General features: G+C 39.8%; 1 protein-coding gene across 1 annotated transcript in view; it reads left to right on the forward strand.

Annotated features, from left to right (window-relative positions):
* The window catches only part of LOC138079841 (ceruloplasmin-like), a 41,267-nt gene that overhangs the window by 11,603 nt on the left and 12,121 nt on the right, over positions 1–17,543 (forward strand). Inside the window, exons 7-14 of the mRNA XM_068972573.1 lie at positions 610–740; positions 1,194–1,334; positions 1,615–1,826; positions 4,143–4,293; positions 5,199–5,411; positions 8,375–8,582; positions 12,984–13,123; positions 14,985–15,113. Coding sequence (XP_068828674.1) covers positions 610–740; positions 1,194–1,334; positions 1,615–1,826; positions 4,143–4,293; positions 5,199–5,411; positions 8,375–8,582; positions 12,984–13,123; positions 14,985–15,113 — 1,325 coding nt within the window. The remainder of the gene's footprint in view (positions 1–609; positions 741–1,193; positions 1,335–1,614; positions 1,827–4,142; positions 4,294–5,198; positions 5,412–8,374; positions 8,583–12,983; positions 13,124–14,984; positions 15,114–17,543) is intronic.

The following is a 17,543-nucleotide window of genomic DNA, read 5'->3' on the forward strand; positions in this document are numbered from 1 at the left end:
CAAGAAGGGTGACAATATACAGCCTTGACATACTTCTTTCCCAATTTTGAACCAGTCAGTTGTTCCATGTATGGTTCTAACTGTTGTTTCTTGACATGCATACAGGTTTCTCAGGAGCCAAATAAGATGGTCTAGTACTCACCTCTCTTTAAGAATTTTCCAGTTTGTTGTGATCCACACAGTCAAAGGTATTAGAGTAGTCAATGAAGCACATGTTTTTCTGGAATTCTCTTGCTTTCTCTATTATCCAACTAATGTTGGCAATTTGATCTCTGGTTCCTCTGCCTCTTTAAACCCCAGCTTGTACATCTGGAAGTTCTCAATTCAGGTACTACTGAAACCTAGCTTGAAGGATTTTGAGGATAACCTTGCTAGCATGTGGAATGAGTGCAAATATAATGGTAATTTGAACATTCTTTGGCATTGTCCTTTTTTGAGATTGGAACAAAAACACCTTTGCCTGTCCTGTGGCCACTGCTGAGTTTTCCACAAATAGATTACAAGTACTAGATTACAAGTACCTTAAAACAGAAGGATGTAGGTTCTTGCTTTCTTTTCACATAGTCATTGTAAATTTAAAAGTTCTCTGTTTCTACTTTCTCTGAACAGTGAATCCCACTTCTATTTTGAACAAGGCCCAACCAGAATCGGAGGAACTTACAAAAAACTAGTTTACTTTGAATACACAGATGCTTCCTTCCAAACCCAGAAGGCAAAGGCAACACACCTTGGACTCCTTGGTAAAATTATTTCATAGCTTGTGGGGTTATAAACACAATTTACACATATTCTGTGCCATCAAAAGAGTACTCACCAACTCACAGTTTTGGGGATTCTCTGGTGGTTCAAATGGTAAAGAGCCTGCCTGCAATGTGGAAGACCAGTATCAATCCCTGGGTTGGTAAGATCTCCTGGAGAAGGAAATGGCAACCTACTCCCATATTCCTGCCTGGAGAGTCCCATGGACGGAGGATTCTGGTGGGATTCATCCAATTTGAAACTACATTATTTTGTCCCTGTAAATCCATGAGAGTTTCTAAGATACTGAATTACCTAGACTTCTTTTCACTGGACACACTCTGGTTCATGGCATCATCCCTTTAATTTGTTCCTAGAAGAACCTCACCCAAGTAACACAACCTGAATGACACTTATGCACACCAAGGACAACTCCTAACTCTGTTGGTTTCCAGGCCCTGTCATTAAGGCAGAAGTGGGGCAGATCATCCAGGTCACTTTCTATAACAATGCTTCCCTGCCACTCAGCATTCATCCCCATGGATTGCTTTACAACAAGAACAACGAGGGCTCCTTCTACAAAACACCGGGAGGAGGCAAGTACCACAGCTCAACCCAGGCACAAGCAAGGCCAACAGCAATGCAGTGTGAGCAAGAAAATCAGACTCCTCCTAAAATCCTTGGGCAGCCTGCTTTTCACATCATCACAGATCTGTGTACTCACGGTGGCAGAGGGGGTCCTTTGGCCCTGTTCAGCTGTCACCCAAGGTACCCCAGTGTGAGCAGGACACAGTTCTTGATCTCAGAGATCTCACAGGCTAGACTAGGGTACTTTGGGTCCTAGGTCTTATTTCACAAATATTTCTTTCTTACTAGGTACCCCGTCACCCTCCTCGCATGTAAATCCTGGTGCAACATTCGTTTATACATGGGAAGTTCCAACAGATGTGGGACCCACTTCCACAGACCCCAACTGCCTGACCTGGTCATACTTCTCCTCAGTAGATTTTAAAACAGACATCAACAGCGGCCTTATAGGGCCTCTTCTCGTGTGCAGAAATGGAAGTCTTGGAGAGGATGGCAAACAGGTTAAGTGATGGGACCTAGGTCCTGTATGCTTGGTGAGAGGTTGCCTGAAACATCTTCAGGGGAAAGGCAGTGTGCAGTGGGCACCTTCAACTTCTGTGTACCTGTGTCTCTCAGCTTTACTCTTTCCTCAGCTTCAGACCTGTGTCTTCTCATGCCCAGTGAACTCTGGGCATGTTCCAGACACTTTTAATTCTGCTGGACGGTTCTGCTACTTTTTTAAGATTTTTTTTTTAATGTGGACCATTTTAAAAGTCTTTATTGAATTTCTTGCAGTATTGCTTCTGGTTTTTTATGTTTTGGTGTTTCAGCCACGAGGCATGTGGGATCTCAGCTCCCCTACCAAGGATCAAAACCACATCCCCTGAATTGGAAGACAAAGTACCAACCACTGGACCACCAGAGAAGTCCCCACTTGACTGTTTTAACTCTTCGTCTCCCTCTAGACAGCCACTGCCTGTCCCACCCTTCTCTGAGTCATCTCTTTTTCCTCTATCCTGTCTCTTAGAGAAGGACACCACCAAGCCCAGGACTTTGATCAACAACTCCTTGTTTCTCCCCTCCAGCACTGGTCACCAGCTCTCTGATCCCATTGCCTTATTTGAGGCAGCATCATCTCTTTCTGAATTCCTGTAACCTCCTAACTCCTATCCCTGCTTCCATTCTGCTTCAGTATAGCTCCACATTCCTCCCTTTCTAATCAGATTATAGCACTCTCGACCCTAAAAATCACCCTACAGTCTGTTGGCTCAGAAGGCAACATATCAGACCCCATGGATCCTTCGAGATCCATGCTCCCCCCGCCTCCCCCACCCCCCGCTCCCCCCTGCATACTCCATTCTGGTCTTACTGCAAAGTTAGCCTGTAAGTCCTGAGTAAGGATGGCTAGTTCACATCTTTTTGATTTTGCCCTTCTTCTCTCTGTCTGGAACGGACTTTCCTCACTGTTTTACCTGCTAAAAGGGGAGAATTTTTGATAAAAACTCAGACTGAGGGTCCCTTCATTTTCTTCAAACAATATTCCCAAACTAAAGTTAGTTCAAGTTCCTGCAGGTTATTGCGGTTCCATCTGTAGATTTCTGTCAGAGCACTTGTGCTCAAGTCACTTCAGTCCTGTCTGACTCTTTGGACCTGTCTGACCCCATGGACCGTAGCCCGCCAGGTTCTTCTGTCCATGGGATTTTTCAGGCAAGAATACTGGCATGGATTGCCATTTCCTTCTCCAGGGGATTTTCCTGACCACGGGATTGAACCTGTGTCTCCTGTATTGGCAGGCAGATTCTTTATCACTGAGCCACCTGGAAAGCCCTGTTAAAGCACTTCCCCAGGCAGTTGTTTTTACTGGCCTGTCTCTCCCAATAGACTCTAAGTGCCTTGAAACCACAGATAGGGTTTTATTAGATTTTTGGTAACAAACCCAGTCCTTCTGTGGCATGTAGTAGGTGCTCAGTGAATGCTTAATGAGTGAATTTCCCTTGTTTTCACTCACAAGTGAAGTAATAGCCAAGTTCTTTTGTAATTCATGTGTTGGAAAGCCTTATAAGGGCTTCCCAGCTGGCTCAGTTGGTAAAGAATCCTCCTGCAATACAGGAGACACAGGTTTGATCCCTGGGTCGGAAAGATCCCCTGAAGAAGGAAATAGCAACCCACTCCAGCATTTCTGCCTGGGAAATCCTATGGACAGAGCAGCCTGGTGGGCAACGGTCCGTGAGGTCACAAGACAGTCAAACACAATTTAGCAACTAAAGAACAACAACAAAAAAGCCTTATAAATCCCCAGTGTAAACATGTAAAATTGAATGTATATTTTATTTTAAAATATGGCTATGTATTTATAGTCATCTATATAATGAAAATCATATAGCCTCATAATTTTTACAGTACATATAATTTTTCTACTTTATCCAAAAATATAAATATATATGTATATTTCTTCATAAATCCTAAAATACAGACTTTCTAGAATCTAAAACATTTTATTTAACTTACATTTTACAAAGCTTCCAAGAGAAGCCACTATAAACATCTGTGATTATAGCGTTTAGTTTTATGAAGTTAAGATATAGGGGGTCCCTAGAGTAAGAACTTGACATGAAAACAATGGTAGAGATTTCTCCCAACTTCTTAGTTCTGTGATAAATCTATTCACTGGGATTCACACATTTGTATAAAAAGTCCATAAGTGGGGAAGTTAATTGATCAGTTTTTCCAAGAACATAAAAATCCCATTGCATGGGAAATCCTATATGAGGGCCAACCATTTGAATATGTACTATGCATATTTTGTGTCTGTTTATTTTTTCTGTTTTCATCCACAGAAAGGAATAGACAAAGAATTTTACCTACTTGCCACAATATTTGATGAAAATCGAAGTTATCTCTTAGATAAAAATATCAGGATATTTACCACAGAGCCTGAAAATGTGGATACAGAGGATCCAAACTTCCAAGAGTCTAACAAGAAGTATTGTAAGAGAACACTTAACTTAAAAGATAAATGTATTAAGCAGTTTAATGTCACTAGGCCTAAAGAATTACAGATTTTTTTAAGAGAAACATATTTTCCCCTCAATTGTTGGCTACTATGTTTCATGTTTTCTTTAAACATAATTTCCCAATAAAAATAGAGCTTACTAGGGTGATTACGGAGAAGGCGATGGCGCCCAACTCCAGTACTCTTCCCTGGAAAATCCCATGGACGGAGGAGCCTGGTAGGCTGCAGTCCATGGGGTCGCGAAGAGTCAGACACGACTGAGTGACTTCACTTTCACTTTTCACTTTTATGCATTGGAGAAGGAAATGGCAGCCCCCTCCAGTGTTCTTGCCTGGAGAATCCCAGGGACGGGGGAGCCTGGTGGGTTGCCGTCTATGGGGTCGCACAGTCGGACATGACTGAAGTGACTTAGCAGCAGCAGCAGTAGCAGGGTGATTATGTTACATTCTATCAAATGTTTACCAATGCCTTTTTGGTGCAATACATTATTTTAGCTATTGCTAAATATGATACAGAAAAGTCACATATTTCTCTATTGCCAAAGTAATGGAGTGGATAGGTAGGGTGTTTGTTGAGTTGGTTGGTTGGTTTCTGAAGACTTTAAAGTGTGGTGGGAAAAAAGAATGATCTAGAATGTGGAGACTTGGTCTAGAATCTGGAGACTTGGACTCTGGTCTCAACAGTTTCATTCATTAGCTTCATGACACTGAACAAGTCTCTCTGACCTTAGTTTCATCAAATCTAAAAAGAAGGGGTTGGCTTGGGTAATCTTGATATCTTACATGAATGAACTGCTTAATGGATAGTCCTTGGTTGAGTCCAAGAGATGTCAAGTACCAATAAATTAAACAATCTTTTCTTTGTCACAAATGTCTTGCAGCGATAAATGGATACATGTATGGAAATCTGCCTGGACTAGATATGTGCTTAGGAGACAATGTTTCATGGCATGTTCTTAGTGTGGGATCAAGTCAAGACTTTCATGGGATATATTTTTCAGGAAATACCTTCACTTCCTTAGGATCAAGGGATGACACCATATCTGTGAATCCCCATATCTCCCAAACACTTCTTATGACACCTGATTCCATAGGTAAGTTGTGGATCTTCTCCATCAGCCTGAAATATGCCCAAACTATGAAAAAGCAATGTCTTCATATGCACTGAATATTGTTTGTACAGGAAAAAAGGAAGTTATCCAAATAATGTTTTAAAATACTTTTGCCCTGCTCCGTTTAATTTATAGGAGTGTAAGTGTATCATTTTCCTGTACACAAAAATCCTTTCAGCCCTTTCCATCTTTCTCTTCCCAGGTATCAGGCTCTAAATCAACCCATACTTTTCAAAAGCAATGAGGATGCTCTGAAGCATTTTAACTTGCTTTCATTCTATTATCTGCTGCATTTCTTACTCTTCTGTCCATTTGTTTCCCAGGTCTTCCTCCTTCATCAACCTTACCCTTCTCTTTTTCGCCTTCCTCTCTTATCCCTCTCCTTGCTAGTTTTGCTCCCTTGGGAAATATTTTTTACTTCAATGAGGTTGACTATTTCTGGCAGTTTTTTAAAGGCACCTTGTATCAGAAAATTGTTAAGGGAGTCAGAGGAGCCTCCCCTCTCCTCTGAATCTAATACCCTCATTTATAAAACAGGGATTGTAATAATTTACAATCCATAAAAAGCAATAAACACAATCATATGAGATAGATGCAGTGTAGTAAAGGGCCTGGTATATGTTAGATTTAAAATTTTAATATTTTCTTTCATCCCGCAGATATACCTTAACAAAAAATAAAATAAGCAAACAAAACTCTCTTTGGTCAAAAAGTACTAACACCAGTTGAATACTGGCTATACAATAAACGAGTGAAAGTGAAAGTCACTCAGTTGTGTCTGACTCTTTGCGACTTTATGGACTATACTATACAGTCCATGGAATTCTCCAGGCCAGAATACTGGAGTGGGTAGCCTTTCCCTTCTCCAGGGAATCTTCCCAACCCAGGGATCAAACCCAGGTCTCCTGCATTGCAGGCTGATTCTTTACCAGCTGAGCCACAAGGGAAGCCCAAGAATACTGATGTGGGTAAACTATCCCTTCTCCAGTGGATCTTCCCGACCCAGGAATCAAACAGGGGTCTCCTGCATTGCAGATGGATTCTTTACCAACTGAGCTATGCAGGAAGCACTACAATAAACAAATTACTCTAAAAATACCATGGATTTGTATCTTAACTTTTTGTGATATTACAAATTCATCTGACTACATATTTACATATTTTTTTATTCTACATTCCAAACAAATAGTGCTGGTGATTATGAGTAATCAGATTACTCAGCCATTTTTTAAAAAAAGAAATATTGCCATTTGCAGCAACAATGATGGACTTTATTGTACTAAGTGAAGTAAGTCAGACAGAGAAAGACAAACATCATGTGATATCACTTATACTTGGAATCTAAAAAAATGTTATAAGTGAACTTCTTTACAAAATAGAAGTAGACTCATAGACATAGAAAACAAACTTATGTTTATCAAAGAGGAAAGGGGATAAATACACAGTACTATGTATAAATAGATTAATAACAAGGACCTACTTACAGCACAGGGAACTATATGCAATATCTTATAATAACCTATAATGGAAGAGATTCTGAAATATATATATATACATGTAACTGAATCACTTTATTGTATGGAAGAAACATTGCAAATCAACTACGCTTTAAAAAATAATATTTTAAAAAGATTATCCAAAAAGAAGTAATCACAAGAAAAAAAGAAAAGTCTTTCTTCACCACTTTCTCTTCTCTGCTATACTCACTCACCTAGTGGCAAGTTATCACCTATTCCCTTCCCACTTCGTCCTCTCCTTTCCCCTGCAGATGTTTCCCTGGTCTTAAGAAAAAGAGTAGTCTGCTTTTCTTCCTCTTTCCTGAACAGTATCCACCACAGTAAACACATGGCAGTGTCACGATAAGTAACAATAACCACAGAAATACGTACAGAGTTGAAAGAGAATGCTAGTGTCGATGAAGGTGATATCAATATTAATAGAAACGAAGTCAGAACACGAAGGGCATAAAATTACCAAAATAAAAGACAGCTGGAATTTAGGTGGAATTTTCTGGCCTGATCCATGCTGGAGTTTGTTGTTGCGGTGATTTGTTTTCATTGTGGTCACTGTTTGGGGTTCTTATTAGTAACATATTATTCTGATTTCCTTCAACTTCCTTTCACTACCTCCACACTACCCCTCTGGCTCCAACCATCATCATCCCTTGTGGGTTATTGTAATAGCCTTCTAACAAGTCTTCTTCCTTCCTCCCTTGCCCTCTCTGGTCTATTCTCAGCACAACTGCCAGAATGTTCTTATGTCACTCATAGACTCAGAGTTAAAGCTACACATTTTTCAATGGCCACAAGGGCTTGTGTGACTTTGTCCTCCATTCCCCACCAATCCTGTTTCCTAGTACCCTCAGCCTTGCTCATTCTACTCCAGACCCCCAGGCTTCTTAGATGGCCTTCAAACAGACCAAGCAGACCCTCAGGCAGGAAATTTTGCTATCTATTTCCTCTTGCTGGATTGCCCTTCCTCTGGATCCACCATCTATCTTTTATGAATCAGCCCAAATGTTACTCACCCATCAAGGCCTACCCTGATCATCCTATAAAATATTGTTCATTGCCCTCTCTCTCCACACATTCATCCAGAATTCTCAATACTCCTTACACAGTCCTACATTTTCCTTAATCCATAGCACTTATCACCTTCCAACCCACATCAGCTTTACTTACTATGTTGGTTGCCTGTCTCTACAACACCCTGCAATACAAACCCCAAGGGCAAGAATGTTTACCTATTTTATTCATTAATGTTTCCCAAGTGCCAAGAAATATGCCTGGCATAAAGAAGATACTAAATAAATACTTGTCAAATTAGTGGAAGAATGAATGAACTACCTTATAGTATTTCTATGAGGGATTTATATCTTATAGATGATTTAGAGAAAAGAAATCTGATTGCAATGCCTTAAGTATTCTTTTCTTATTCCCCCCTAGGCATTTTTGATGTGGTTTGTATAACCTCAGAACACTATATTGGAGGCATGAAACATAAATACCAAGTGAGAGAGTGTTCAGAGCCAAACCCGGATCAAACACAGTACCAGGAGGCGAAGGTTATTTATATCGCAGCTGAGGAAATTGTGTGGGATTATTCTCCTAGCAGGGAGTGGGAGAGAGAACTGCATCGTCTCCAAGGACAGAAGTATGGCAGTGACTTCCATCTCTAATTGGGCAGGGTTTATTCTGTAGTCCTCCACCCTTTCCTTTCAGTCGTGTGTGTGTGTGTGTGTGTGTGGTGTGTATTTATTTGTGTGCGGTATGTGTGTGGCATGTGTAGTTTAGGCCACATTTAATTACAAATAACTTCAAAATGTGTGTGTGATGTCTTCAGTTATAAATACTTCTAATCTTTCCAAATATTAACATAACTTAATTTTCTGCTTGTCTCTCTTTTCATTTCTTGTCTTCTCTCTTCCTTATGTGTTTTACTATCCAATCTCACCACTTTAAGGTATAATAAGTATAATTTCAGCTACATTTAACATTTGGAATCAGTCAGAATTTTTTTGTCTTCATTTGTTTCCGGCTATTGCTATTCTTCTTTGAACCTCAAATTGAAGACACTAATTTTTCTTTCTGTGTAAAATTTGATATCCTTCTCTGATTTTTCTCTCTTACTATTTATTCATTTGATCAAAACTGAATTTTATCCTAAAAACATGTTTTAAGGTACAGGATGAATATCCAACAATCTTACCGAAATAAATATATATATATATATTTTAATGAAATGAATTTCTAAGGTAAAATAGACTCTTAGTCAGTCAGTCAGTTCAGTTGCTCAGTCGTGTCTGACTCTTTGTGACCCCATGAATCGCAGCACGTCAGGCCTCCCTGTCCATCACCAACTCCTAGAGTTCACCCAGACTCATGTCCACCGAGTCGGTGATGCCATCCAACCATCTCATCCTCTGTCATCCCCTTCTCCTCCTGCCCCCAATCCCTCCCAGCATCAGGGTCTTTTCCAATGAGTCAACTTTTCGCATGAGGTGGCCCAAGTACTGGAGTTTCAGCTTCAACATCAGTCCTTCCAAAGAACACCCAGGACTGATCTCCTTTAGAATGGACTGGTTGGATCTCCTTGCAGTCCAAGGGACTCTCAAGAGTCTTCTCCAACACCACAGTTCAAAAGCATCAATTCTTCAGCACTCAGCCTTCTTCACAGTCCAACTCTCACATCCATACATGACCACAGGAAAAACCATAGCCTTGACTAGACGGACTTTAGTCGGCAAGGTAATGCCTCTGCTCGTCCATGGGGTCGCACAGAGTCGGACACGACTGAAGTGACTTAGCAGCAGCAGGTTGGTCATAGCTTTCCTTCCAAGGAGTAAGCGTCTTTTAATTTCATGGCTGCAATCACCATCTGCAGTGATTTTGGAGACCAAAAAAATAAAGTCTGACACTATTTCCCCATCTATTTCCCATGAAGTGATGGGACCAGATGCCGTGATCTTAGTTTTCTGAATGTTGAGCCTTAAGCCAACTTTTTCACTCTCCTCTTTCACTTTCATCAAGAGGCTTTTTAGTTCCTCTTCACTTTCTGCCATAAAGGTGGTGTCATCTGCATATCTGAGGTTATTGATATTTCTTCTGGCAATTTGATTCCAGCTTGTGCTTCTTTCAGCCCAGCATTTTTCATGATGTACTTCAGTTCAGTTCAGTTCAGTCACTCAGTCTTGTCTGACTCTTGGTGACCCCATGAATTGCAGCATGCCAGGCCTCCCTGTCCATCACCATCTCCCGGAGTTCACTCAGACTCACGTCCATCGACCCCGTGATGCCATCCAGCCATCTCATCCTCAGTTGTCCCCTTCTCCTCCTGCCCCCAATCCCTCCCAGCATCAGGGTCTTTTCCAATGAGTCAACTCTTTGTATGAGGTGGCCAAAGTACTGGAGCTTCAGCTTTAGCATCATTCCTTCCAAAGAAATCCCAGGACTCATCTCCTTCAGAATGGACTGGTTGGATCTCCTTACAGTCCAAGGGACTCTCAAGAGTCTTCTCCAACACCACAGTTCAAAAGCATCAATTCTTCAGCGCTCAGCCTTCTTCACAGTCCAACTCTCACATCCATACATGACCACAGGAAAAACCATAGACTTAACTAGGCAGACCTTAGTCAGCAAAGTAATCTCTCTGCTTTTGAATATACTGTCTAGGTTGGTCATAACTTTTCTTTCAAGGAGTAAGGACTTTTAATTTCATGGCTGCAATCACCATCTGCACTGATTTTGGAGCCCAAAACATTAAAGTCTGACACTGTTTCCACTGTTTCCCCATCTATTTCCCATGAAGTGATGGGACCAGATGCCATGATCTTCGTTTTCTGAATGTTGAGCTTTAAGCCAACTTTTTCACTCTCCTCTTTCACTTTCATCAGGAGGCTCTTCTTCACTTTCTGCCATAAGGGTGGTGTCATCTGCATATCTGAGGTTATTGATATTTCTCCCAGCAATCTTGATTCCAGCTTGTGTTTCTTCCAGTCCAGCATTTCTCATGATGTACTCTGCATAGAAGTTAAATAAGCAGGGTGACAATATGAAGCCTTGACGTACTCCTTTTCCTATTTGGAACCAGTCCATTGTTCCATGTCCAGTTCTAACTGTTGCTTCCTGACCTGGATACAGATTTCTCAAGAGGCAGGTTAGGTGGTCTGGTATTCCCATCTCTTTCAGAACTTTCCACAGTTTATTGTGATCTACACAGTCAAAGGCTTTGGCATAGTCAATAAAGCAAAAATGGATGTTTTTCTGGAACTCTCTTGCTTTTTCCATGATCCAGCAGATGTTGGCAATTTGATCTCTGGTTCCTCTGCCTTTTCTAAAACCAGCTTGAACATCAGGAAGTTCATGGTTCATGTATTGCTGAAGCCTGGCTTGGAGAATTTTGAGCATTACTTTACTAGCGTGTGAAATGAGTGCAATTGTGCAGTAGTTTGAGCATTCTTTGGCATTGCCTTTCTTTGGGATTGGAATGAAAACTGACCTTCTCCAGTCCTGTGGCCACTGCTGAGTTTTCCAAATTTGCTGGCATATTGAGTGCAGCACTTTCACAGCATCATCTTTCAGGATTTGAAACAGCTCAACTGGAATGCCATCACCTCCATTAGCTTTGTTCGTAGTGATGCTTTCTAAGGCCCACTTGACTTCACATTCCAAGATGTCTGGCCCTAGATTAGTGATTACATCATCATGATTATCTGGGTCGTGAAGATCTTTTCTGTAGAGTTCTTCTGTGTATTCTTGCCACCTCTTCTTAATATCTTCTGCTTCTGTTAGGTCCAGACCATTTCTGTCCTTTATCAAGCCCATCTTTGCATGAAATGTTCCCTTGGTATCTCCAATTTTCTTGAAGAGATCTCTAGTCTTTCCCATTCTGTTGTTTTCCTCTATTTCTTTGCATTGATTGCTGAAGAAGGCTTTCTTATCTCTTCTTGCTATTCTTTGGAACTCTGCATTCAGATGCTTAAATCTTTCCTTTTCTCCTTTGCTTTTTGCTTCTCTTCTTTTCACAGCTATTTGTAAGGCCTCATCAGACAGCCATTTTGCTTTTTTGCATTTCTTTTCCATGGGGGATGGTCTTGGTCCCTGTCTCCTGTACAATGTCATGAACCTCATTCCATAGTTCATCAGGCACTCTATCTATCAGATCTAGGCCCGTAAATCTATTTCTGACTTCCACTGTATAATCATAAGGGATTTGATTTAGGTCATACCTGAATGGTCTAGCCGTTTTCCCTACTTTCTTCAATTTAAGTCTGAATTTGACAATAAGGAGTTCATGATCTGAACCACAGTCTCCCGGTCTTCTTTTTGTTGACTGTATAGAGCTTCTCCATCTTTGGCTGCAAAGAATAGAATCAATCTGATTTCGGTGTTGACCATCTGGTGATGTCCATGTGTAGAGTCTTCTCTTGTGTTGTTGGAAGAGGGTGTTTTCTATGACCAGTGCATTTTCTTGGCAAAACTCTATTAGTCTTTGCCCTGCTTCATTCTGCATTCCAAGGCCAAATCTGCCTGTTACTCCAGGTGTTTCTTGACTTCCTACTTTTGCATTCCAGTCCCCTATAATTGCATATAAGTTAAATAAGCAGGGTGACAATATACAGCCTTGATGTACTCCTTTTCCTATTTGGAACCAGTCTATTATTCCATGTCCAGTTCTAACTGTTGCTTCTTGACCTGCATATAGGTTTCTCAAGAGGTAGGTCAGGGGGTCTGGTACTCCCATCTCTTTCAGAATTTTCCACAGTTTATTGTGATCCACACAGTCAAAGGCTTTGGCATAGTCAATAAAGCAGAAATAGATTTTTTTCTGGAACTCTCTTGCTTTTTCAATGATCCAGCAGATGTTGGCAATTTGATCTCTGGTTCCTCTGCCTTTTTTAAAACCAGCTTGAACATCTGGAAGTTCACCGTTCACAGAATAAACTCTAGATATTAATAAATTGCATTATTCCCATAAGTCCTTCCGTATGATAATTTGTCTAATTTAATGGTTAAATTAATTAACTTTGTGATTTTTTGTCTTTATTTCTCAAAGCAAAACAAACATATACTTGGATAGAGTTGAGACATATCTTGGGTCCAAATACAAGAAGGTCGTATACCGTCAATATGATGACATCACATTCACAAATCAAACAGTACGAAGTGAAGATGAAATACATCTGGATATACTAGGTATTGATACACTAGAAGATTGGTTTGGGGTTTGTCATCTTGTCCTCAACCACTGGAAATTGTTGCCTATATAAGGATATTGTCAACTTCTACCTCAGTGGAGAAAAGTGCCTATAATTCTAACTTTAATTTGTTTGCTGGTAGACTTTTATTGGGAAAAGAAAAGTGATTCAAATATTTTTAAATGGACAACAAAGATATCATAGACAATGAATATGGTTAGTTTCAGATTATCTGGCTTCTTGCACACAGAATCCCAAGATTCTGGGAAGGACTTTAGAAATAATATTTAAAGATAATTTCTTTGAAATTAAAACAAATCCCAGAAACCCTCATATAGTTAGGAGGGGGCCTTCTTTGTTTAAATTTAAGTGTTTAAACAGTTAATTGCTTAAGATTTAATTTCACCTTCTGTCTAGGAGTGAGAAAAATATAGCCCATACCCCCACCTTTGACAGATCAGCTAAAAAACTTATAAGTGCCTCCCAGGCACCCACATGTAGCATTTCTATAAGTCACACAGCGTTTCCATAGGTCACACAATGTATTCATTTGTTATGTCAAATGGCATGTCCATACATTGCATAATATTTCCAGAGGTCACAAGGCATATCCATATGCCCAGATCTTATTTCTGTCGTAATATCTGTGTGTCTATTGGAGGCCATATTCTGGCATGGCACCCTGAGAAGAAGGATGTGCATGCTGACAAGGAGGAATTTGTACTTTTCTTGGCTCCGCATCAGCCTCTTGGGCTTTGCAACCCCTGGAGGGAGGTGTGTGGTATTTAGTTTCCAGTGCTTTTGAATGGACCCTTCAAAAAAAGTAACAGTATTATATTTGTTTTCTCTAGGATTCTGGCCAAATGCACTAAGATAAATAACACAATATGACCCTCTAGATTCCTTTATTTACACACACACACACACACACACACACACACTTTTTAGAAAAGGAAAAGCAAGCGTAGTGTTTGAGATGGTAGAATTGCCATGGGAGGCAAAGAGGTGCTTTACTTCATTAGTATCTAGTATCTACCAGGTCTTTTCAGGGTTCTGATACTAATAGTTATAGCATGCGTTTAAGGAGAGTTCTGCCTGCTTTATTGTTGTTTAGTCACTAACTGGTGTCAGACTCTTCGCAACCCCATGGACTGTGGCCCCCAGGCTTCTCTGTCCATGGGATTTCCCAGGCAAGAATACTGGAGTGGGTTGCCATTTCCCCCTCCAGGGGATCATCCCAACCCAGGGATCAAACCTGCATCTCCTTCATTAGCAGGTGGATTCTTTACCACTGAGCCATCAGGGAAGCCTTAGTTCATCTCAAAACCATCTCTGTTTCAGAATTTTTAGAGCCACAAATTCTATCTGCCTTCAAACAGAAAGAAGTTTTATAATAAATTGTATACCTCCAGCTCTTAGCATGGGATGAAAGAGAGAGTAAAACGAAGGGTCAATTTGTGAGAGATAATAGCCCTGGGTCAAAGAAAACACCTTGCAGTTTCTCCCAATCTTCCACTAGGGTAAAGAGGGGGAAAGAATAAAAGGTTTAAATCGTGGATTGGTCAAGAAAGAAAATGTTCCATTTCTAAATTGTGTGTTTTCATAGGCATTAACTAATGCTCATCGAAGTAAGTTTTCTAGAACTGGAGCTTATAAAAATTCTAGATGATTTAAATTTTCCAGGCAAAAGCCATGTGTCATAAACCAGCAATGGTCCATTTGTTAAATGTGTTTGTGTTTCATTTGGCTGCATGTTAAGGAATATAATAAGTCACTGTGCATATACTTAACGGGGCAGATGACTCATAATTTAAAATAAATAACAACTATCCATCCATTTTTCTTTTTGTATTTCCTAGGTCCTATAATATTTCTCACTCCTGGTGAGAAAATCTATGTTGTCTTTAAAAATAAAGCCTCAAGACCATATTCTATTCATGCTCATGGAGTGAGAACAGACAACCCCACAGTTGTTACAACACAGCCAGGTACCTGCTTCGGGAGAAATAAAAGTTCCAAAGCTTTTATGCAGGACTGTGAGGATAACGTCTGCTCTTTCTCCCCCCTTTTTTTGTTTGTTTCTTTCTTTTGTGAAATACCTACTATATGCCATGCCTTTTTCTTTACTGAGGTATAGTAACTGATTTACAATACTATACTAGTTTCAGGTGCACAACATAGTGATTCAAAATTTTTATAAATTATACTCCATTTATTATAAAATACTGGCTTTATTCCCTATGCTGTGCAATATATCCTTATAGCTTATTTATTTTATACATAGTGGCTTGCACCTCTTAATCCCCTGCTTCTATCTTGCCTTTCTTCACTTTTTTCTCCCCAGTGTAACCACTAGTTTGTCCTCTATGACTGTTTCTTTTTTGTTATATTCACTAGTGCTTTATTTTTAGATTGTACATATAAGTGATAGTATAGTATTCGTCTTTCTCTAGTTGACATTCCATTAAACATAATACCCTCCAGGTCCATCTGTGTAGTTGCAAATGGCAAAATTTCATTCTTTGTAATAGCTGAGGGAAGTGACGTCGCTCAGTCGTCTCCGACTCTTTGCGACCCCATGGTCTGTAGCCTACCAGGCTCCTCCCTCTATGGGATTCTCCAGGCAAGAATACTGGAGTGGGTTGCCATTTTCCCTCTCCAGGGGATCTTCCCAACCCAGGGATCAAACCTGGGTCTCGCGCATTCTAGGCAGATGCTTTAACCTCTGAGCCACCAGGGAAGCCTGGTGAGTAGTAATATATATATATTCATCTCCTTCATCTATTCATCTGTTGAAGGACACTTAGGTTGCTTCCATATCTTGGCTATTATAAATAATGCTGCTATGAACATTGGGGTCCATGCATCTTTTCAAATTAGTGTTTTCATTTTCTTTGGATGTATATCCATAAGTGGAATTGCTGGATCATCTAGTAGTTCTATTTTTAGTGTTTTGAGGAATTTTCATACTGTTTTCCATAATGGGTTGTTCCAGCTTATAAACAAAATCAAAGTTAGTAGAAGAAAAGAAAACATTAAGATCAGAGCAGAGATAAATGAAACAGAGATTTTAAGAGTAATGTAAAAGATCAATGAAACTAAGAGTTAGCTCTTCAAAAAGATAAAATTGATAAACGTTTAGTCAGATTCATCAAGAAAAAAGAGAGAGAGTGCAAGTAAATAAAATCAAAAATGAAAGAGAATTTACAACCGACACCACAGCAATACAAATTATCATAAGAAATCGCTACAAACAATTATATGCTAATAAAATGGACATCCTAGAATAAATAGATAAACTCCTAGAAATATGCAATCTTCTGAGATTGAATCAGGAAGGAAAATTGAAAACATGAAATGAAACTGAATCAGTTCAAAAAACAACAACAAAGTCCAGCACCAGATGGCTTCATGGGTGAATTCTACCTAACTTTTAGAAAAGAGTTAACACCTGTCCTTCTCAAACTCTTTCAAAAAATTGCGGATGAAAGAATGCTTCCAAACTTATCCTATGAGGCCAGCATCACCCTGATACCAAGACCAAACAAAGAAACCACAAAAAAAGAAAATTCCAGGCCAATATCACTGAAAAACATAGATACAAAAATCCTCAACAAAATACTAGCAAACTAAATCCAATGATACAATAAAAGGATCATATACCATGATCAGTTGGGATTTATCCCAGGGATGCCTGCTAAGTCACTTCAGTTGTGTCTGACTCTTTGCGACCCCGTGGACTGTAGCCTGCCAGCCTATTCCATCCATGGGATTCTCTAGGCAAGAATGCTGGAGTGGGTTGCCATTTCCATCTCCAAAGGATCTTCCTGACCCAGAGATCAAACCTGCATCTCTTATGTCTCCTACCTTGGCAGACGGGTTCTTTACCACTAGCGTCACCTGGGATAGTTTAGTATCCACAAATCAATCAGTGTGATACATTACATCAACAAATCATCAACAAATTGAAGACTAAAAGGATATGATCATCTAAATAGATGCAGAAAAAGCTTTTGAAAAATTCAACAACTATTTATGGTAAAAAGTCTCAACAAAGTGAGTACAGATGGAACATATCTCAACATAATAAAGGCCATATATGACAAGCCCACAGCTAACATCATACTCAACAGTGAAAACCTGAAAGTGTTTCCTCTATGATCAGAAGCAAGACAAGGATGCCCACTCTCACCAGTTTTATTCAACACAGTATTCAAAGTCCTAGTCACAGTAATCAAACTAGAAAAAGAAATAAAAGGAATCCAAAACTGGAAAAGAAAAAGTGAAACTCTTACTGTTTGCAGATGACATGATACTGTACATTGGAAATCCTAAAGCCACCACCAAAACACTCCTTGGGCTCATCAACAAATCTGATAAAGTTGAAGGATACAAAATTATTGTACAGAAATTTATTG

This window comes from Capricornis sumatraensis, chromosome 1, assembly GCF_032405125.1.
Source record: "Capricornis sumatraensis isolate serow.1 chromosome 1, serow.2, whole genome shotgun sequence".
In the NCBI taxonomy this organism is placed as follows: Eukaryota; Metazoa; Chordata; class Mammalia; order Artiodactyla; family Bovidae; genus Capricornis; species Capricornis sumatraensis.